At 39.0% G+C, this 23,205-nt stretch overlaps 1 protein-coding gene across 1 annotated transcript in view; it reads left to right on the top strand.

The window, feature by feature from the left end:
* LOC105465722 (hdc homolog, cell cycle regulator) overlaps positions 1-4,430 on the top strand; it is a 45,620-nt gene extending 41,190 nt beyond the window's left edge. Inside the window, exon 4 of the mRNA XM_011714307.3 lies at positions 330-4,430. Within this exon, the coding sequence (XP_011712609.1) occupies positions 330-494 (165 nt within the window). The 3' untranslated portion in view covers positions 495-4,430. The remainder of the gene's footprint in view (positions 1-329) is intronic.
* The last annotated feature ends 18,775 nt before the right edge of the window (positions 4,431-23,205 follow it).

Here is a 23,205-nt window from a genome sequence, read left to right on the forward strand (position 1 = left end):
AAGAAGTTTCGTGGAGGTTTGGGTGAGGGAAGTCAGCTTCAGCCACTGTCTTAAAATCCAGGGGGAGGGGTTTCTGATTGTTAGGGAACTTCAGTTAGGCAGTACTAGTTTAGAATTTTCTTCTCATAAGTAGGTGAAACAACTAGCAGTGCTGCATATCAGGAGAGAAGTTGGGAGTCTTTCAGGCATACCCTGTTTCCCTGTTTCTGGTAATAAAGGGGATCCTTTACGAAGCCCTTGATCAGTTTCCCAGCATTTTGGTTTGGGTGGCTTTGACAAGTGTTGGGTAGTGGAGGGGTGTTGTGGCTGATGGTGTCTGTTTCCCCCAGGCCCGCCTGAACTGTAAGCACTGTGGGAAGCCGGTGATCGACGTGAGGATCGGAATGCAGTACTTCTCAGAATATAGCAACGTCCAGCAGTGTCCACACTGTGGGAACCTGGACTACCACTTCGTGAAGCCATTTTCCTCCTTCAAAGTTCTTGAAGCTTATTGATGAAAGCTTTGCTTTAGTAATAGCTATTTTATTGATATTATTACTTTATTACATATCTTTTATAGGGAAACATTCTGTGACATTAATTTCTTTTCTAATTTAAAGGAGAGTTACTTTGTTGTATGTGTGCCACTGAAATAGGGGCTGCCCTTGCCCTGTCTTGATTCCCGAGTGTTAGTCTGTGGTTTTGACCAGAGCCCAGATGGGTAATCCTGTGCATTTGGGTCGGGGTTCACTCTTACCAAGAGTCTTTGATGCAGCTTTAAGATGGTGGGGAGGATGGGGTGAATTTAGGAAAGGAATTTGTGGTTATAAACTAAGAGCTTGATAGGAGTTGGAAGGAAACACTTACTAAAATGTTAACTTTCTAAAAACCTTCCTTTAGATCTTCCTTGGGCCTTTGGAAAAACATGTGACAAGTGAATGTAAGTCTGTGCCTGGAGAGCTAATAGTGCATTAGTCTATCTCAGCCTAGTGTTCTGCAGCACACATGGGCAGGCAGTTTACTCACACTGACAGGTGATCTGAAAGTGGCACAAGTGCTGTTTCTATCGCTATTGTAATTTGCCAATTCATTTTTCATGCTGAAAACAATATCCAAATTGTAAGACATATGAAAGATACTAGTGTTGCAAATTATGTTTAGGTAAACTGACCTATAACAGAATATGTGAAATGAATTTGGAAATAATGCAAGAAGGCAGAACTCAATCATTTGAATTGTGTCTTTGAAGTTGGTAAAATAGCTCTTAAGGAGAACCCATGAATAACATGATTTGGGCAGTGATGATTTATTACAGGTTGCACTGTTGAAGTGTCATTTGGTGTCATATTCTTCTCACAGGTAAATCAGCCACAGAATCTAACTGGTGAGCTTCAGAACCAATAATTGCCACACTTATTGTCCTCAAAATTACTTATGGCCATGTTTAACCCATTTAATTCTGAGTTTCCAAAATGAAAGATTTGACCTTAAGAGGGAAGGGGAAAAAAAGTATGAAAGGATGATGAAGAAAATAATTTTACTATTTCTTTTTTAAGTATGTTTTGGAAAATCAATGATTGTAATGCATAGCAGTACGTTTGAAAAATAGACCATTCTAAAAAGCCCATGATACCTTACTGTTGATGAAAAAAGATGATCATATATATAGAACTTGATTAGTCAGAGCATTGGGCATTCCACAATACAGCCTTTGGTTCAGTAGATTTTAATGCTTTAAATAGACTGACATCCCATACCCTTATAGAATTGGAATATGATTTCTCAAAAGTTAATTTCATAATTTTATGTATGATGTGCATATATGCTAAAAATGCTGAAAACCATTTTATGAATAGCCAAATTTGGGGTTGATGTGGACATTTTATATTATTCATTTGGTTTATACCTTTTTTTTTTTCCTGTGTGTTTTTTCTTTTCAGAAGTATTTAGGCAATACTGCAAGTGAGTTTCAGTTCTTTTTTTCTTTTTTTGAGATGGAGTCTCGGTCTGTCACCCAGGCTGGAGTGTGGTAGTGCAATCTCGGCTCACTGCAACCTCTGCCTCCCGGGTTCAAGCAGTTCTCCTGCCTCAGCCTCCCAAGTAGCTGGGACTACAGGCGCATGCCACCACCCTTGGCTAATTTTTTGTATTTTTAGTAGAGACAGGGTTTCACCATGTTAGCTACGATGGTCTAGATCTCCTGACCTTGTGGTCCACCTGCCTTGGCCTCCCAAAGTGCTGGGATTACAGGTGTGAGCCACCGTGCCCAGCCGAATTTCAGTTCTATATGAAATATTTGATGTTGCGTTTGAAATAATGCAGCATTAAAGAACCAATGTTATTGACTAATAGTTTTTATCTTTCAGTTTGGATGATTTGGTTTGCTGCATCTAGGTTAGTGTTTGATCATCTGAAAAAACTTTTCAGTGGGAAGAAATGCATGAAATGCCTATAAGAAGTAGAAAGTCATTGAACTGACAGTGTTTGATGCAACTAAAGGAGGAGGATTGTAAGACATAGCTTTCTGCAAACTTGTCTTTAATGCACAAAGCTGTAGTGGTGAATTAACTATTTCCTTATTGATTCTCTCATGTACCCAGATGCAAAAAGTGCTAAGTTTCTCTTGTCCTCGTAATACCATTTGGATTTTATTTCTGAATTTAAATAGTAAAATACTGATGATGCTGATCTTTAACCCACCTAAAATTTTATAGTGAAACCTGCTTTATATTGTTGTTCTGAAGCTTACAATTGACCTATACATTGCATTCAGCAAGCTCCTGAATTTAGAACTACTGTCGGTGTAGTGTGTGCTGTGTTCCATGTTGCCTTTTTAGATGGTTTTCTACCCCCTGAACAATAAATAGGATGAGGTTTTACTGTAATTGGATAAAGTTTACTCTTGGACATTATTTCAATGCTAAATTAAGGATTCTATGGATGTCTTCAGTTACTTAAAGAGAAAATAATGAGAGCATGAAGCATATCTGAGAATATCTTTTGCCTTTAAGGTGATTCATTCTTGTCTAGAGGGAAAATTTGGTTGATTTGGGAATAAAGTATAATTGAGTATTCGACACCATGAAGATAAATCTTACTTTGGAAATCTACTGACCTTAATACCCCAAGCTTGCCCTGAATACTTTGATTGGAATTGGAATATATCAAAAAAGGTTATTATTTTTGTTGTAGTTAGGATACTAAAAGAATATTAGTTACCCAAGAGATCCAATTTCTGTTTTTCTGATGAATAGTGTTCAGTAAAATGAAGCAGTCTTAAGAGTGACTAATAATTTCAAAGTGTTTTTTCGTCTACTCTTAATATTTTTTAATTATTTATTTTTAAGGGTTTTATACCTTGAACAAATACAGTGATCTGCTTTAGTTTAGTGAGAGTACAATTTCTGATTGTTTTCTCTTCAGGCCATCTCACCTCTTCATTCTCTTGGTACATTTGAAGCAGTTGATATAATGGGTTTATACTTTAAAAGAGATATGGTGCCATGAAGTTGGGGAGTTGGGTGAATTTTCCTCTTCTAGTTACAGAGGAGCTTTCCTCAAATGCCCTTTAACTTCTAGGTTTTGTGCAAGAAGTTCATTTTCTGAGTAAAAGTTATTTTCATATATGTTGGGGGAAAATTAACTCATCAAAAAAGAATCTTATTAGGTATTTGAACTCTGAAACTAACAGATAAGACTTATATGTACCTTATTAGAGCACCAAAAATAATTTGCTAAAATCTTTTGTTTAGTCCTGCAAGACTGATGCTTAATACACAGTCTGTTCTCCTGTGTCTAGGTCACGAACTCCAGTTTGCTTTTCTGTTTTGTATCCTGGTAGCAGCTGTTGAGTGACTTTCATTGGAGATTGGAAAGGAAGTGAGGAGAAAGTGTTCTTGTTTAGTGTTTTATTTCCTATAATAGGATGCTGCCTAACCCAGTTCATCTTTATGTCCTGTTCACTAAATATTCCAGGTAATTGAAAGAAAATAAAATGGATGGGCTCCGTTAAAACCAGCTCAAAAATAAATTCTTGTCAGTAAAGATTTCTTGTCAAGATGTCTTGGATTGCACTTTTGTTGAGGAAAGACAGTGTAAATAGTTAAAGAATGTGGATAAAATTGAAACATTTGGTTGTGGAACTGTGTGTGGTTTTAGAGGGTTTCTGTTTGTGAAATGTATGTATTAAAAATAATAAAATTCCAGAAACTAACATTGTACTCTGTCTTTAGTTTGTCACTTTATTTTTCATTGGGATTTTTGAGCAGTGGGATTGTCTGGTCAGAATAAGATGAAGAGAAAGCTTTCTGAGGTTTTGATCACTATTCAGATAACCATTTCAAAGTCACTCCTGCAGCTAATAAAAACTACCAACTTTTTATGTTGCTTACAAGTCATGTATCACATGTAAACTCACTTTGCAATAAAAGCTTTCTGTATAACAAAATTGATTCTATGTGAATAGTCCAAAATTGTTGTTCTGGTTTTAGGGAATTCTATTGGATAGATGGTATAGTGTTAAAGATTAGATATACCCCAAGATCAACCACCCATAGCCACATAACCAAAACTTAAGTCATCCTGATTTCCCTGAAATGCTAGTTCTAATCAAACAAAACAAAATGCAAGGCCTTGTCGGCATGATTTGGTGAAATCAAACTTACTAGCTACAGTAGTCCCCCCTTATCTGCCGTTTTCTTTCTGCAGTTTCAGTAACCCATGGTCAACCTAAATGGAAAATTCCAGAAACAATTCACACGGTTTAAATTGTGCACCATTCTGAGTAGCATCATGAAATCTCAAGTCCTGTGCCACCCTGTCCAGCAGGCGAATCATCCCTTTGTCCAGTGGATCCATGCTGTAGATGTCCCATGCCTATTAGTCACTTCAGAGGCTGCTAGATGAGTCCCGGTATTGCAGTGCTTGTATTCAGGTCACCTTTATTTTACCTAAAAATGACCCCAAAGCGCAAGAGTAATGCTGGTGTACTCATACACTTATTCTGTGTTATTACTGGTCATTGTTGTTAATCTTTTACTGTGCTTAATTTATGAACTTTATCATAGGTATGAATGTATAGGAAAGGTCTTGGAAAGGATCCCCTAAGGATAAGGGTGTGCCTACTGTGTAGACAAATCGACACTGGTCTGCTTTTCTTATAAAGAATATTAACATGTAATAGCCAGTTATAAAAGAGGGTGAAGATACTTTCTCGCTTATGTTTTATAAATGGTGCTGTAACTGCTGTGTGCAGACTTCTAACCATTTTGGTTTGAGGTCTCCAAGTTTGCCAACTGTTCTTTTGTATGCACAATAAACATACAATTTTAAAATTTGATCTGATTTTATTTTTGACAATAGATTATTCTACAGATGTTTTTGTTTCCTAGGCCTGTAACGATTTTCATAATGAAAAGACTTGATCGTATGCTTCTTCATTATAAGCAAAGAGAAAACAGTCATTGAACGTCTTGCTGACTTCATACACTGTGATCAAGAATAGTTTATCCTTAAATCTCCTTGTCCTCTTCAATTCAAATGTCATTCTTGACCAACAGATTGAAATCCACAAACATTAGAACACAAGATAAGTTGGGGAAACTGGGTTAAGAAAGTCTTGAGTCTGCCAGTGGATTCAAAGCCTGTGTTGCTACTTACTAATGCAAATGTCTGAGGCATCAATTTTATTTTATTCAAAGCCTTATAAAAGACTTGGGATATGATTTCTACTGATGTAATTTATGGTCAGCAAAATTCCTTTGAAATTTTAAGGAAAGTACAGTTCTTACTGCAGAAGGAAAATAGTTGCAGAAAAAAATGAAGTTAAATGGTGGTTGGTAAGCATTAAGTTTAATGGAAGAAAATTCTTATTTCTTCTTGGTGGTTTCTGTTACTTTAGATCTCGCTTATATTGTTTTGAGTTAAATTTGGCAAATCCAGCAGCAATTAGATTGCTAATTATGTAGGCTGTTAAAGGGTTAAATTTTCAAAGGGGGAAAAATTCTTGAGCTTTTCTTCTTTTTTCTGCTCTCTCAAGTCTACAGTGAGGTAAACCTTACCTGCTGAATGTGAACTACCTTTGAGGACAATAAAGTGCTGTACAGATGTAATAGTTGAAATAGTAATTATTTTTAAGGCATATTTTTCTTTAGTGGAAACTTTTAGCATTGTGGTAGTTATACTAGCTCTACCTGGCATTGCTAAGCCTCAGAAACAGCAAAAGTAAAAATAAAGCAGTTTGTCTCATGAAGTTCAGTAAAACAACACTGGTTACATTCATCAGTGTTCAAATGGAATTGGCTACCATAGCACCATTTCTTGGTGATAAGCACCATCTTAAGCGGTTCTGTTACACTTGATTAAAAATTTAGATATCTAAATCAAGCATAGAACTGTCTAATTGTAATTCCTAATAAACCCAGTTATTCTAAGAGTGAGAAAGTCATAGCCATAACAGTCATAGAATTTAGATGTGTCAGAATTTGGAGCAAGGGCTATGCTTTTTGTTTTACCCACATGGTAAATGTTTGTTAAATTTCATTGACAATTTTACTCATTTTAGAGGTGAACTGAAGCCCAAAGAAGTTACATCTAAATAAGTTCACATAGTTAATGACTAAGTAGGAATTCAACCTGGATTCCTACTCCTAGTCCTCAAAGTGAGATTCGGTAACATATTCAGGTAGCTAACTCTTGCTCAGAAGTAGAGAATCCATGAGCTTCAGTTTTCCCTTCTGTTTTCTGTTACCATTTGCATACTGGCCACCTTTAGCATATTAATTGTCAGATCTAGACATTAGTAGCCGGAAGAGATCGTTGCCAGTTGTCCATGTTACTTTTGAAGCTGTTTTAAATGTGAACTTTAGATCCTGAAGTTAATTTTTTTGTTGTTGCTTTCATTTTGGGTTTACTGATTTCATTTTCTGATGCTAAGGGTAAGAAATCGGGGGGCCTATATGAATGGCACTTAGACTTGCTATAAAGGAAAGAAAATGTCAGTTACAGCCATGTACACTTTTACCAGATATGTAAATAAGATATCTATCTAACCTGATGTTGACTAAAGAAAAAATATCAACCTTTTAAATAATTAAAGTTAGTTTTATTCAGAAGTCTTACTGAAGACTAGGCTGAGGCCTGTAGCCCAGGAGCAGCCTTTGAGAGAGGTTCTGCCAGGCTGCCCCAGCACAGATACTTCAACCCACTGCTTATATACAGATGCTGGAGGTTCGGTACATGCAAAATCACATCAAAGTTTGGGTGTAAGAGTACACCTGGTTATAGATTACAGAAGTATAATCACGAAGCCTGTCAGACATTGTATGTCAGAAAAGGCAAGGACTAGGGTCATTTATCTTTTGAAGAATATAGTGACCAGGCAAGAGACATGGAGGACCGTCTGCTAATACTGCATCGTCCTCAAAGTATCCTTTCGGAGAGCTGCACATTGTCGTGGAGTCAGCAGCTTTGTGAAATTATGTTAGCAAGCAGAAATGAGCAGACATGGCTGCTTATGTTTGCTACTTTTGTCTCCTAGGAGGTTGGGTGTAATACACAAACATGGAAGGAGAAGTGTCTGGACATTGTACAGAGCAGTGAGTCCCCAGAAATAAGTGAGAGGAGCCTTGTGGGTGTGGAAGTTACAGATATAGTCAATATATGTATCTGGATGGGCACCTTGTTTTCAGTTGAAAAATAATTTGGGCTTGTGACAAGGCAGTAGACTTAAAAGCTATAGCCCATGCTTCAGCAACACAGGTGCCAACATAGAAGTAATTCTGTGAGGCCTAGCTGGGCCCTCTGCATAGGGGTGATGAGCACATTGGAAGCATCCCGTTTTAGAAAGGGGGGATGTACTTTCTAAAGGGAAAAATTTTGAAATCAATAGTTGTGTCTTTTAACCTCATCTTTTAATGCATTAATTTGTTGACATCTGTTCTCTTTTGTTAAGGTAGATGACTGCTTAAGGTGACGTTTTCACAGTCTACACCAGGAATTCATTTTATTCACTTGGGGATCTAGCTTTGAGTTATTTTTGGATTCAAACATGTCAAGCTGTCGGATTTGATAGCATTGATCTATCCAGTTTGGGCAGGCTTTTCCTTTTTGACTAACTTTTCTAACAGTTCCTCTAGGTGTGTTTAATTTTCAATTTCTCACAATCTTGTTAGAAACTCTGATATCCCAGACTTTTTAGGGTTGCTTAACTTGATTAGGGTTTATTGCAATTCCATAAGGTCTTGGAAAAAGTGCTGGTTACATGTTTCTCCTAAGGAATGACAATTTTTTATGGTTTAGGGGCTGTCCCTTGCTAATTAGCAGTATTCTGAGTTACTGCCAAACCATTGGTTGAATAAGTGCTTTATGTCTTTTTGTTATTTTCATCACATTAACAAACTGCATATTTTTCTGAAGCTCTGGTGACACTGCAGGTGATTGATGAGGGAAGTAAAGCCGGGTGAAGGATATAGGCTTGTGTTCCTCTGAGGTTCCAGAACCCCATGGTTCTAAAAAGAGAATGATTTGGGAAGGGAGTGGGATAGTGGGAGTCCTGGGGCTACTGTGAATATTTCAGAAAACTTAATGGAGATCACAAAGTTACCCACCACAAGGCTGCACAGGACACCTAAAAGGTCAGTTTACTTTTGGCAGGAGTTACAGCAATCTTGCTTATCAAGCTGCTCAGAAACACTGGCAGTAGCATATGCCTTTGATGAATAATATACGAAAGCAAATGAATTACCTAATAAATGCAGTTTACTTTAAAGACATAAGTTTTCAAAACATAGGATAGAGTTGCAGCCAGGCATGGTGACTCAGCCTGTAATCCCAGCACTTTGGGAGGCCGAGGTGGGCGGATCACGAGGTCAGGAGATGGAGACCATCCTGGCTAACATGGTGAAACCCCGTCTCTACTAAAAATATGAAAAATTAGCCAGGCGTGGTGGCAGGCGCCTGTAGCCCCAGCTACTTGGGAGGCTGAGGCTGGAGAATGGCGTGAACCCGGGGGGTGGAGCTTGCAGTGAGCTGAGATCGCCCCAGTGCACTCCAGCCTGGGCAACAGAGCGAGACTCCGTCTGAAACAAACAAACAAAAAGACACACAAAAACATAGGATAGAGTCATATTGGGTTAAGGGTAGTCTTTGGTGATGGGAAAATGCCATTTAAACAAATGTCCTCCACTTTTTTTCTAGTCCTTTTTCTTCTACCTGTTGTGATAGTTTTGCCTATCTTATTTTATCCTTACCTGTCTCTCTCTGTTTCCTGCTTTGTCCTTTCTCTTGTCCTTCCTGTTGCAACAAGTTTCTTAACCATTAGGATATAGTAAAAGCTCCTTGACAAACCCAGACATTTGTTAGTCAGCAAATCAAAAAAGAAGTTAGTTGAGAAAATAATTACCTACAATCAGCAAGAAGATCAACAAGTTGACCCTATAGTCAGTTGATTTTCAGCAAAGGTGCAAAGATAATTGAATAAAGGATAATGTAACAAATGGAGTTGGAACAATTTGATATGCATATGCAAAGATATATAAATAACACAATCTGGATCCATATTTACACCATATTTTTAAAACTAACTCAAAATGGATCAGATATAAATGTAAAACCCAAAAATGGGTAGATTAGATGTTATTAAAATTAAGAATTTCTCAAAAGATATTGTTAGGAGAATAAAAAGACAAGCCACAGACTGGAAGAAAAGGACTTGTATCCAGAATACATAAAAAGTTGCCCCCAAAAACATTTGAACAAACACGTTAACGGAAAAAGGAATGATGAACACATAAGGTACTCAATATTGTTAGTCATTATGGAAATGCAAATTAAAACCACAATGAGGTACCACTTCACACCCATTTTAATCACTGAAAAAGAATATCAAGTGCTGGCAAAGATATGAGTAACTGGGACTCTTACACTGCTGGTGGGACAGTTCCACAGTTTTCTTAAAAAGTTAAACATATGCCCATCCTATGTTCCATCCATTCCACTCCTGTGCATTTATTCAAGAAATGAAAGTATATGTCTACCCAAGGAATCATTCATGAATGTTTATAGCAGCTTTATTCGTAATAGCCCCAAACAGAAACAATCCAAATAGCCATCAACAGAAGAATGAACAAAAGTACAATATGCAATTGTAGAGTACTACCCAGCAATAAAAAGGAACAGATTCTTCATACATGCATCACCATGGATGGACCTCAAAATAATTACATTGAAGTGAAAGAAGCCAGAGAAAAAGACTACACCCTATATGATTCCATTTATGTAAAGCTCTAGCAAATGCAAACGAATCTGGTGACAGATTGGTGGTTGCCTGGAGATGAGTGGAGGAATATTAATGAGAAGGGAAAGAAAACGATTGCAAAGGGCATGAGAGAATTTGGGGGTGACTGATGTTTTCATTATCTTGACTGTAGTGATGGTTTCCCAGATGTAGACATCTGTCAAACTTATTAAATTGTATATTTTAAATATGTTTATTCTTTGTCAATTATACCTCCATCAGCTAGAAAAAAATACCCTCTTCTCCCCCCTGCACCTCCCTACCCAGGATAACTTGTATATCATAAACATTTTATTTATATGTAAATCAGTAATACACTTTCATTTGCCAGATTTGGTTCTTTAACTAGACCCTCTAGTTGTAGGACTACACTTTCCTGCAAAACCTTCATTTATGATGCCCTCTAAGAATGCTTCCCATTTGGTTCTTTAAAGTGGAAGTAGAACTTAATGATACATGAGAAATACTATAAATGTAGAACCTCTCTAGACTTGAAGGATTTCCATTTTTATAATCTTTTGCTGTTTTATTTCCCCATGTTTAATTCGGTATTTTGTGTATATGATTTGCCTCATCTGCTCAAAGCATCCTACTGAGTTATTGAAACAGTATTTTCTTTTTATAATTATATTTCATTGGTTTATGCACTGTTTTATTAAATTACATCATTGCAATGGCAAACATAACTGTGGCATAAGCAAGTTTGGGAATAAACCTGAGTAACTTTTGGTAAGTACACAACTCTGCTGGGGGAAACCATATGAGATGGTGCCTGATAGCGAGGAGGCTCCCAGCTCCCAGCATTCGTCTGGCCAAGGTCCTTCATCACAATGTGGCTTTACAAAGCAATTTAGAGGCAGTTAATTGCTGGATTGGTTAAGGAAAGGTTGATTGAGACAAGATTCTACTGCTCAAGCTCATTTAAATCCTTACTTCCCTCACCTGTAAATATTGAGCGTCCCTACCTGGGGATGTTAAATGAAATAATATAAATAAAGTGTTTAGTGCAGTCACTGGCATGGAGTAAGTGCCAAAGATGTTCTATATTAGGATCATTTATGTTATTTCTGGAAGCATTCTTATGTTAGGGCAAGATTGTCTGACTCAACACTTTTATTTTACGGATGAGGAAAATGGCTCAATGTTAGATGGCCTTTTCCATCACCAACCAGTTGGTAACCCCTAAGAAAGCTTCCAGGGGCCTTCTTACTAAGAGGCTCCTGAAGAGTTCTCCAATAGCAGTGAAGGAATTGCAGACCCTGTGTCATGGATACAGCAGTTCTGAGAGCTGCTTTGCTTTATGTCTCTCAAATCGATAAGTGTGTTGACAAAAAGGGAGATAAAACTAGGCCTCAGTGAGGCAGTGAGATGAGAAGAGGGTTGAGAAGGTTGTGCAACTGGTAGGCAGATAAAATCTGTCTTAATAAGGAATAGAAATTTTGTGAAAGCCATATTTGTTTTTCCCTACTTGGGTCAACTTCAAACTGAGACCTGTGCTCAAAAACCTATTTCTTCTTTGGTTGGAAAAATGATCCATTTAAGCTGCCCATCAGTTATGCTGGTTTGTTTTTTTTTTTTTTTCATCTGAAGTATGCCTGTAAACTATGGCATCCAAACTCCTGAGTTAGTGCAGTGAATGTCACCAACAATAATGCATGGAATGCGATGGAAGCAGATTATGGTCATTCTCTGCTGGCCAGGATCATGCCTTCTAGCATTATCAATGCCTTCTAGCATTATCCTGGTCTTATGTGTCTTGGGCAGTGTTAGAGTCTCAATGTTTCTGTCTCCCCCAAATTCTTATGTTGAAATACCCAAAAGGTGATCATGTTAGGAGGTGGGACCTTTTGGAGGTGATTAGATCATGAGGGCCAAACCCTTATGAATGGAATTAATGCCCTTCTGAAAAAGACCCAAAGGAGCTTGTTTGCACCTTCCACCATGTGAGGACACAGTTAGAAGGTGCACCTATGAGGAAGATGCACCTCAGCAGACCTTGAATCTGCCAGCACCTTGAGCGTGGACTTCCCAGGTTCCAGAACTGTGATCAACAAATTTCTACTGTGTTTAAGTTATCCATTCAAAAGTATCCTATTGTAGCAGTCTGAATGGACTGAGACAAGGGCTCTCAGTTGCAAGACACACCTGCTGAAATGCTGCAGGGTTGCTAAACCCTGACAGGCATCTGAACTCATTCAGCCAACCAGGGCCAGTGCGATGCATGGCAACAGTGCTGGACTCAGACAGGCAGTCTGGGTTTGAATTGTGATTCACACACTCAAGCAAATCACTTAGCCTTTGGATCATGTTTTCTATTACAGCATGAAAATGCAAATACCTTATTTCTGATATTCATAGGGAAATCTAATGAATTATTCATCTAAAATAATTTATAAACTTTTCACTAAGAAATAGGCATGAGGAATGATTAAGACACCTTTGATCTTTGGTGATAAAGAGTTGTCTCAGGCCGGGTGTGGTGGCTCACGCCTGTAATCCCAGCACTTTGAGAGGCCAAGGTGGGTGGACCACCTAAGGTCAGGAGTTCAAGACCAGCCTGGCCACCATGGCGAAATCCCGTCTCTACTAAAAATACAAAAATTAGCTGGGCGTGGTGGCATACTCCTGTAATCCCAGCTACTCGGGAGGCTGAGGTAGGAGAATCGCTTGAGCCTGGGAGGTAGAGGTTGCAGTGAGCCAAGATCATGCCACTGCACTCCAGCCTGGGCAACAGAGCAAGACTCTATTTCAACAACAACAACAACAACAACAAAAAAAGCTGTCCTACCAAATTTAGTCTTTTCATGTGACATGCTAAATGCTATTCAATTAAGCATTTATTGAGCACATGAACACATGTTATGTCCAGAGGCTAAAAGGTGCCATGATCATTTGTTCAGAAATCTGATCACTTTCGATACCTATGAACCTCTTTAAAAAACGTGAGCCAATTTTTTTTTTTTTTTTTTTTTTTTTGAGACGGAGTCTAGTTCTGTCACCCAGGCTAGAGTGCAGTGGCACAATCTCAGCTCACTGCAAGCTCTGCCTCCTGGTTTCAAGCAATTCTCCCTGCCTCAGGCTCCTGAGTAGCTGGGATTACAGGTGTGTGCCACCACACTCGGCTAGTTTTTGTATTTTTAGTAGAGAAAAGGTTTCACCATGTTGGCCAGGCTGGTCTCTAACTCCTGGCCTCAGGTGATCTGCCCATCTTGGCTTCTCAAAGTGCTGGGATTACAGGTGTGAGCCACCGCACGGGGCCCCAGATTTTAATTTTGAAGTGGTGGTAGTGTTCCAGGAGAGATGACAAGACTCCTGGTGGTATAGACACCTAAAATAGTTCTTGCTGAGAATTGCAGATTCATCTGTGATCTACCCTAATATGAAATTTTAAATGTAGACTATTTTTTTAAAATCTAATTGAAATTCTGACAAAGCATTTGACTTATAAGGTTTGCATTTTTATATTAAGAATTTTATTGAAACTGAAAAATTTCTGAAAGAGAAATTTCACTCCTAACGTCCCTTATTTACATTTTTGTTAGATTTATTAATGCATATGTAGCACTTTGTATGTATGCAGGGAAGCAAGAGTTTTTTGAAAAATTGTGTTGGAATCTCAATTGTTTTCCAGATTTCATTTTTTTTTTTTTTTTTTTTTTTTTTTTTGAGACGAAGTCTTGCTCTGTTGGCCAGGCTAGAATGCAATGGCACGATCTCGACTCACAGCAACTTCCACCTCTAGGGTTCAAGTGATTCTTCTGTCTCGGCCTCCTGAGTAGCTGGGATTACAGGCATGTGCCACCACGCCTGGCTAATTTTTTGTATTTTTAGTAGCGACAGGGTTTCACCATGTTGACCAGGCTGGCCTCGAACTCCTGACCTCAAGTGACCCACCCACCTCAGCCTCCCAAAGTGCTGGGATTACAGGCGTGAGTCACCACTCCCGGTCCAGATTTCTTTAGCCTGGTATTCTATGTAGGTGGGATATAACCTGTGGTTCTTTAGAATTGGGGTTTTAACAGTAAGCAATCATATGATGTATAGTGTAAGAAGCACTAATGTTTTATTATAGCTTTTAGGGTAAAAGCATTGTAAAGGAGGTGACAGGCATAATCTGTTGCCAGAAAGTTTATGATTATGTTTTTCATGTTGCATGTTTGAATTTGCATTAATTGAAAGTTTTAAGAAAACATCTAGCTAATTAAGCTACATGAGAAAGCTTTATTCAAAACTGCTAAGCATTAAAATTCAAAAGTGATGATTTTATCTAAGAAGAACATTTAAAATAGTCAAATTGATGTTTTTTATTATTAGAACTGCCTCTATATTGAGGTTAGAGCAAGTAATTTGGCACTTAGTTTTCTTGGTTTACATATAATTTTAATTAACAAGATACCCTATGAGTCTGAGGATTTCAGAATTTATTATTAAACCCAAAAGAAAGGATATAAGAAAGGTATGAAATAAATGGAGTTCTCAACTTGTAGAGATGTGCTCTTTTCGAAAATACAAACTTCCAGGTCAGATTTCCAGTTTGGGCCAAGGAAGTAAGCTTTCACCTCTTCAAAGACAATATTGTCTTTGCAGCTGTGGGGGTTTGTGGAGAGAGAGGTCAGAGCCAGATGAAAACAGAGTTTTATAGGATCTATGTCAGCATTTAGCAAGGTTGATCTTGTCGAGCATGAAGTCACTCAGATGGGGCATACAGAGATATTGCTAGCTGTTGTACTGTGGAAATCACGTGATGGGATTCCATGTAAATATCACTCCAAGTAGGCTCTCCTCTAGGGCAGGGACTATGTCTTTGACAACTTCTATCCATAATGCCTACTATAGGGCTGTGCCCATTAGCTGTCTGTCAAACAAATGTGCTGGCAGCTGTGGGGAATTCAGATACTTTTCTTTCCTAGTTTTGTGTTTTTGGTGGCTACTACCCTGGGGATTCCTTTCAGAAAACCAAATGTCAAAATATTAACAGTAAAGAAAATACCTGGATCATAAGAACTGACTTCATATCTTACACATTTAGAATAAAAGTGATTCTTAGTCTGTTCAGGCTGCTATAACAATACCTTAGAGTGGGTAACTTATAAACAACAGAAATGTTTTATTTACAGTTATAGAGGTTGGGGAGTCTAAGATCAAGGTACCAACAGATTTCGTATCTGGTGAGGGCCTGTTTCTTTTTTCTTTCTTTTTTTTTTTTTGAGACGAATCTTGCTCTGTTGCCCAGGCTGGAGTGCAGTGGTGCAATCTCAGCTCACTGCAACCCCCGCCTCCCGGGGTTCAAGCCATGCTCCTGCCTCAGCCTCCCAAGTAGCTGGGATTACAGGTGCCTATCACCACACCTGGCTAATTTTTGGTATCTTTAGTAGAGACGGGGTTTTGTCATATTGGCTAGGCTGGTCTGGAACTCCTGACCTTGTGATCTGCTAACCTTGCCCTCCCAAAGTGCTGGGATGACAAGAGTGAGCCACCACACCTGGCCAAGGGCCTGTTTCTTATAGATGATGTCTTCTAGCTGTGTCCTCACATGGCAAAGGTGTGAACAAAGCATACTTGGACTTCTAAGGGCACCAAACTCATTCTGATTAGATCAGAATCCCGATAATCTAATGGCCTCCCGAAAGGCCCCACCCTTTCTGTTGTTTTTTGCTTGCTTTTCTCTTCTTTTCACAGGTGTTGAAGGTCCCACCTCTTAAAGCCATCACCTTGGGGCTTAGAGTTTCAACATATGAATTTGGAGGAGGAGGCACAAGCATTCAGACCACAGCAGTGCTCCTGTGTGGGATTATTTAAGTAGTTAAGATGAAAAAGTTAGAAAACGGCAGAAAAAGAAGGCACCTTAAAAATCCTGTTTCCCAATCCCTGTACTGTATAGAAAGGGGGACAGATACAAGAACTGCTTAGAATCAAGACCTCTAGAGCTGTGTCATTCAGTACAGCCGCCTAGCCACATACTGCCATTCAAATGAAGTTTAATTTTTTTTAATTAAAAATCCAGTTTATCAATTGCACTAATGATATTTCAAGTTCTCCATAGTCACATGTGGCTAGTGGCTACCATATTGGACAGCAGCCATTATACAACATTTCAATTACTGGAGAAAGTTCTATTGGGCAGTGCTGGGCTAGATTTTTTTCACCAAAATCTTTCCTCTCTGCTGTGAAAACCTTAATGAGTGGGATCCGAATGATTAGCCCTTAACACTGTTTCACAGATTTCAATAAATGAATTAAAATTAGAAACAATGTATGGAATATTTCTGTTACTTATTCATTTTTGGTTACCCCGGGTGTGGGGTGGTGTACCTGGGAGACTCCGGGAGTTGTGTTGAGTTCATTCAGACATCAATGGCCTTAAATAAGCAACCACAGGGACGCGAGACAGAATGGAAAAGGGCGCACCTGGCCTCCTAAGAAACACAACGCTAATTTCAGGTCTGTGTCAAGCGAAAGTAACTTCCCAAAGCTGGAGTTCCTAACATCCCTGCTCAATTTATCCTCTTCTGTGAGCAGTTAAGCATACAGTTAATTCATTTTTTAATAACCTAATATTAATGGCTTTTTTTGAGTTGATAATCCCTTATGAACCTTCATTGGACTTAATCCAAGATGATTTTTCTTCGTTGAGTGGTTCTCATAGATCACAGTACTAATTGGATTACTCTAAGTATAACAGTGAAATAAGTGGAGGCTGAATCTTGGTTTTTTACTTCTGATTTATTTATTCAACAAGTTAACAATTTGGGAACCCTCTGGAGTCACAAGTCTTGCAGACATACTTGATGGCTTAATGCCAGCTGAAGACTGTAAACTGAGCGCATCAAGGAAAATAAAATCCTTGAATACAGTCTTGGATCAAGAAGCCAGCTCTTTAAAGCTATTAATTAAATGTCACCTTCTTATGAAGCCTACCCTGACCACACTATTTAAATTGCAATCCTTTGGGCTCCTTTTCAATGACACGTATAACCTTCTGTCACATTTAGCATGCTTATTGTTTATTGTGTGTCTCTTCCCACTGAAATCTAAGCCTGTTAAGGACATGAGTATTTGTTTGATTTGGGGGAGTCTATTTCACTGATAGATACCAAGTATCCAGAATAGTGCTTGTCACATAGGAGATGCTCAAGAAATAGTCATTGAATGCATGAATTAAGTGAATATGATCACAAAGAGTGATTGTTTTTACTTGATCACTCCATTAAAACTACTGTTGTGGGTCGGGCACAGTGGCTCACGCCTGTAATCCCAGCACTTTGGGAGGCCAAGGCAGGCGGATCACGAGGTCAGGAGATTAAGACCATCCTGGCTAACACGGTGAAAATCCGTCTCTACTGAAAAAAAATACAAAAAATTAGCTGGGCGTGGTGGCGGGCGTCAGTATTCCCAGCTACTTGGGAGGCTGAGGCAAGAGAATCACTTGAACCTGGTAGGCGGAGGTTGCAATGAGCCGAGATTGTGCCACTGCACTCCAGCCTGGGCAACAGAGAGAGACTGCATGTCAAAAAAACAAAACAAAACAAAACAAAACCAAAAACCTGCTGTGAAGATGACTGGTGACCTCCATGTGTTAAAACCTGTGGTCATTTCTCAGTCCTCATCATACTTAAATTCTTAAAAGCTTTTAATACAATAACTTCCTCCTTTAGGACTCCATGTGTTGCTCCTCCTAACTTACTGGCTAGCTCCTTCTCAATTCCTCCTTAAGTGGTCCTTCTTCCTCTCCCAGTCTCAACAATGGAATACTCCAGTGCTCGGTCTTTGACCCTCTCCTTTTTTTTGTCATTGTCTTGGTGATCTCAGTCTGTCTCACAGCTTAAATCACAACCGTATAGTGAAGACTCCTAAATTGATATATTAAGCCTAGAGTTCTCCTTTAAACTCTAGACTGTTATTAGTTTGAAAACAACCTCCAAATGTCAGTGGCTGAAACAAACATCTATTTCTTGCTCATGGGTTTTCAGCTCAGCTGCGTCTCAGCTCCAGGCTGTGGATTGGGTTTACATGTTCTCCGTTTCATAAATGGATCTCTTTGCCGATCTTCTTATTCTGCGACCCCAGGCCAAAGGCACTATCTGTATCTGGTCTGTGCTATTCTGTTGCACCAGAGAGCAGGAACGAGAGGGCAGGTGGAAGTTTTTGATGCTTCTAAACATGGCATATGTCACACCTTCTCACTTTTTTTTTTTTTTTAAGATGGAGTTTTGCTCTGTCACCAGGCTGGAGTACAGTGGTGTGATCTCGGCTCACTGCAACCTCCGCCTCCTGGGTTCAAGCAATTCTCCTGCCTCAGCCTCCTGAGTAGCTGGGATTACAGGTGCCCACCACCACGCCCGGCTAATTTTTATATTTTTAGTAGAGACGGGGTTTCACCATGTTGGCCAGGATGGTCTTTATCTCTTGTCCTCATCACCCGCCCGCCTCAGCCTGCCGAAATGCTGGGATTACAGGCGTGAGCCACTGTGCCTAGCCCATCTTCTCACATTCTATTGGTCAAAGCATGTCACATGGCCAAGACCAAAGTCAATGAGACAGGAGTATACTCCATCAACTGGAAAGGGAGTAAATGATTTTGAATAACAATACAGTCTCACAGAATATTTATTAGACATTTCAGACTTAGCATGTCCAACATTGAGTTCTTGATCTTTCTCTCCAAACTTGCTCCTTCTACATTCTCCCCCATTTCAATTACTGACAACTCCAATTGCTTAGACCAGAACTTTTGGAATCATCCTAAATTCTTCTTTTTTTGTATTCCATACCCAAACTTTTAGAAAATCCTGACAATTCAATCACCAAAATATGTTTAGAATTCAACCACCTCACACAACTCAGCACTACTGCTTGATATGAGTCATTGTCCCTTGCTTATCTTATTGCAATAGACTTTCATTTGATCCAACTGCTTCTGCCTTGGCCTCTCAATGTATTTCCATCACAACAGCCCTGTCTGCAAAACTGCATAATGTTTTCCTTTCAGAGTAAAAGTCAAAATCCTTGAAATGGCCAACAAGAATCTACATGTTCCAGCCCCCAATTACTTCTGTAAACTCTTAGGGAAGTGTTACTACTCTTTCCCTTGCTTGCTCTGTCTCAGTGAGGTCTCCCTGCTATTCTTCTAACATACCAGGCATGTTGCCACTTGTATTTGTTTTCTCTCACTGCTGTAACAAATTACCACAAACACAGTGGCTTAAAACAACACAAACTTATTATCTTACAGTTCTGTAGTCAGAAGGCTGACACAGGCCAGGTCTTGCTGTGCTAAAATCACAGCGTTAGCTGGGCTTCATTCCTTTCTCAAGGGCCTTCAGGGAGAATTTGTTTCCTTGCCCTTTCCAATGCCTGGAGGTCATCTGTGTTTCTTGGTTCATGGCCCCTTCCCCCATCTTGAGTGCCAGCAAGGGTGGATCGAGTCCTTCTCACATTGCATCACTCTAACCTCATTTTCTGTCTCCCATGTCTACTTTGTAAAAAATTTAAAACATTTTATTTTGCAAGTTTTATAGAAACAACATTTATCATCATTCCTTTCACTTGGTAGTTTTATGATAGTTACATAATGTAAAGAAAACACAATGATTATTTTCACCTAGGCCCATGTAAGATATCCCTAAAATTCCTCAGAATTTACCCCAGTGTGCCACATATTTTTATTTTCTATATGTGACATCGATGTGAAGTCTGAGAAGCCTGTGCACCGCTAGCGTGTCTAACATGGAATTATCCAGAATATGTGCAGTACATTTGAATAAAGTTCAAGAGATACCTTCATCCAAATATTGTGAAACATTTCAAAAGAGCCAGAAAAATCGTGACAGATTTACATGAGGTCCATCTTTACAAAATTGTATTGAAAAATAATTCTATCACATTAAAAAGTTAAACCACAAAACTGAAGACAACCTAATGTAAACAAAGTGATCATAAATGATAAACTTCAAGCTGATGCCATAATTGTAGTTGCATGGTTGAGAAAATATTGGATATTAAAAGCCCAATGATTACTTTGTATGCTAACCCGAGTTATTTCCTTCAATAATGGTTATATTGAGGAACTGGTCAATTTTCCTTTTGTTCTTCTGCTTGTTTTCCTGTTTTCCCCAAATATGTCTGCTGAGATGAACTAAAGAGGACATTTTTCCATCATGTTCTCTAAAAATCTACCAGATGGGATCTCCTAAAGAATCCAACAGAAAGAATACTCTTCTAGGAAATTGCTGATGGTCCCTAACCACTCTACTATGAATGACACCAGACCTCAAAACTAACATTGAAAATGCTCAGGCAAGACATAATAGTTGTCAGCAGCAAATATTTTCTTTGGGGAGGAAAGGCTGAGATAAAAAAAGGAAAGGAATCTACCATATAGGCTGCAGTAATCTTAAATGCTCCAATTAAGCCATATAATAAGTCTTCCATGGATTAGAGATACATTAAAACGTATTTGAAACAAAATTTCCAGCAACTAAGAGTGCTTGGAACATGAGAGTTTAGAAAATAGTAGTAGCAGGCTGGGCGGTGGCTCACACCTATAATCCCAGCACTTTGGGAGGCCGAGGTGGGTGGATCACAAGGTCAGGAGATCGAGACCACCCTAGCTAACACAGTGAAACCCCATCTCTACTAAAAAACACAAAAAATTAGCCAGGCATGGTGGTGGGCGCCTGTAGTCACAGCTACTCAGGAGGCTGAGGCAGGAGAATGGCGTGAACCTGGGAGGCAGAGCTTGCAGTGAGCTGAGATCGCGCCACTGCACTCCAGCGTAGGCAACAGAGCAAGACTCCATCTTAAAAAAAAAAAGAAAAGAAAAAAAGAAAGAAAGAAAATAGTAGTAGCAGTAATGATTATTGCTATTGTTGTTAATCCTTATCATACTATTTTTATAATAATAAAGGAAGTCATAGCTACTGTATCTCCAGTATTTTTTTTTTTTTTGAGATGGAGTTTTGCTCTCCATCTCCTGTTGCCCAGGCTGGAGTGCAATGGCGTGATCTTGGCTCACTGCAACCTCCGCCTCCCGGGTTCAAGCGATTCTCCTGCCTCAGCCTCCCTAGTAGCTGAGATTACAGGCACCCGCCACCACGCCCAGCTAATTTTTTGTATTTTTAGTAGAGACGAGATTTCACTATGTTGGCCAGGCTGGTCTCTAACTCCTGACCTCAGGCAATCCACCTGCCTTGGCCTCCCAAAGTGCTGGGATTACACGTATGAGCCACTGCACCCGGTCCAGACCTTTTTAAACCTTAATAAATATACAGAACTTATAGGAAACCTTATTGCAATGTCCCTTATTTTCAATTAAAAGGTAAATTAAAACTTCAGCCAAGATAGCAGTTTCTAAGACATCAAAAACACTGAGTTCTATACTATCTTTGGTTATTTTCTTAATTCCAATTCTGAAAACAAATAAATGAATTCAAGCCATGTTCACTTTTGAGGACCTTTCTGAGTATATTGGGCCCACCCAATAATCCAGAATAATTCCCTTATTTTAAGGTCAGTTGACTAGCAACCTTGATTCTGTCTGCAACTTTCATTAATCTTTGCCTATAACCTAACATATTCACAGGTTCTAGGGATTAGGGGATGGACATCTTTGGGGGTGGGGGTTATTATTCTGCCTATTGTATCCCTTTAGGAAACTACCCTTACTATTCTCTTTTCCTGTTCTACTCTCCCTTCAGTTATCTCTAGATCATGCACTCTTACAGAGTTTTACTGAGATGTGTTTTTCTCAATTAGGTCTTTTCTGACTGTTGAAAATTACAACTGCTGCCTAACCTCCTATTTCCCTTACTGGTTTTATTTTTGTCCAAGGCACTTATGACCAACTAATATCCTGTATATTGTATTTATGTATCATATTTGTTGTCTGTTTTCCTCAGTAGAATGCAAGCTCCATGTAGACAGAGATTTTTGTTTATTTGTTCACTGCTGTATTCCCAGCATCTAGAGCAGTACCTGGCACCTAGTAAGCACTCAATAAATATTTCTTGAGTAAGTGAATGAAGACTTTTCATCTTTCACTAGTTGGAGGTATGATACACTATAATCAGTTACAGAAATCAATCAATCATTGATTGACAAATACTCCTTGACAATTATGTGACTAAGAAGATGTAAAGAAAAAGGTCTCTGTAGGCTAGGAAAGTTATCAGAGGAATCAGGAATCTGAGGGATCCAAACACATGTTAGGTTATTAAGTCAGTGTCTTAGTCCATTTGTGCTGCTGTCACAGAATACCTGAGACTGGATAATTCATAATGAACAGAAATTTATTGACTCATATTTCTGGAGGCTGAGAAGTCTAAGGTCAAGGCTCCAGCAAGTTTGGTGTCTGGTGAAGCCATTCTCTTTTTCCAAGATGGTGCCCTGCATGCTGCATCCTCTGGAGGCGAGGAAGGCTGGATTCTCACGTGGCAGAAGGCAGAAGGACCAAGATGTAAAAGTGGGCTGAACTCTCCTTTTACATGGCATTAATCCCACCCATGAGGCCATAACTCTTATGGCCTAATGTCACCTGTGAATACTGTTACACTGGCCAAGTAAATTTCAACATGAGTTTTGGAGGGGACAAACATTTAAACCATATCAGTTGGTATAAGAGGCAGCATAAACAAACAAACAAACAAACAAAATCCCTGAGAAAACTCCCACCATCTTTCGTAAAACTATTTCTGGCAATGTTTCCTCAAGCATTGTTTTAGGAGGGCCTACTCAATATCCATTGTACTTTTTTTTTTTTTTTTTAAAGTAATAAACCCGGATTTTGTTCTGGGAAGCAACATGCCCAGACAAAATACTAAATTCATATGGAAGTCCTGGGTAGGGCTGCCAGGGAACTTTTTACAGAGGCCCTACTCAACTGGAAGGTATCCCTTCTCCCCTTTCTTCTTCTTGCTTCCTGGAAAAAGAGTGAG

This window comes from Macaca nemestrina, chromosome 5 (assembly GCF_043159975.1).
Source record: "Macaca nemestrina isolate mMacNem1 chromosome 5, mMacNem.hap1, whole genome shotgun sequence".
Taxonomy (NCBI): Eukaryota; Metazoa; Chordata; class Mammalia; order Primates; family Cercopithecidae; genus Macaca; species Macaca nemestrina.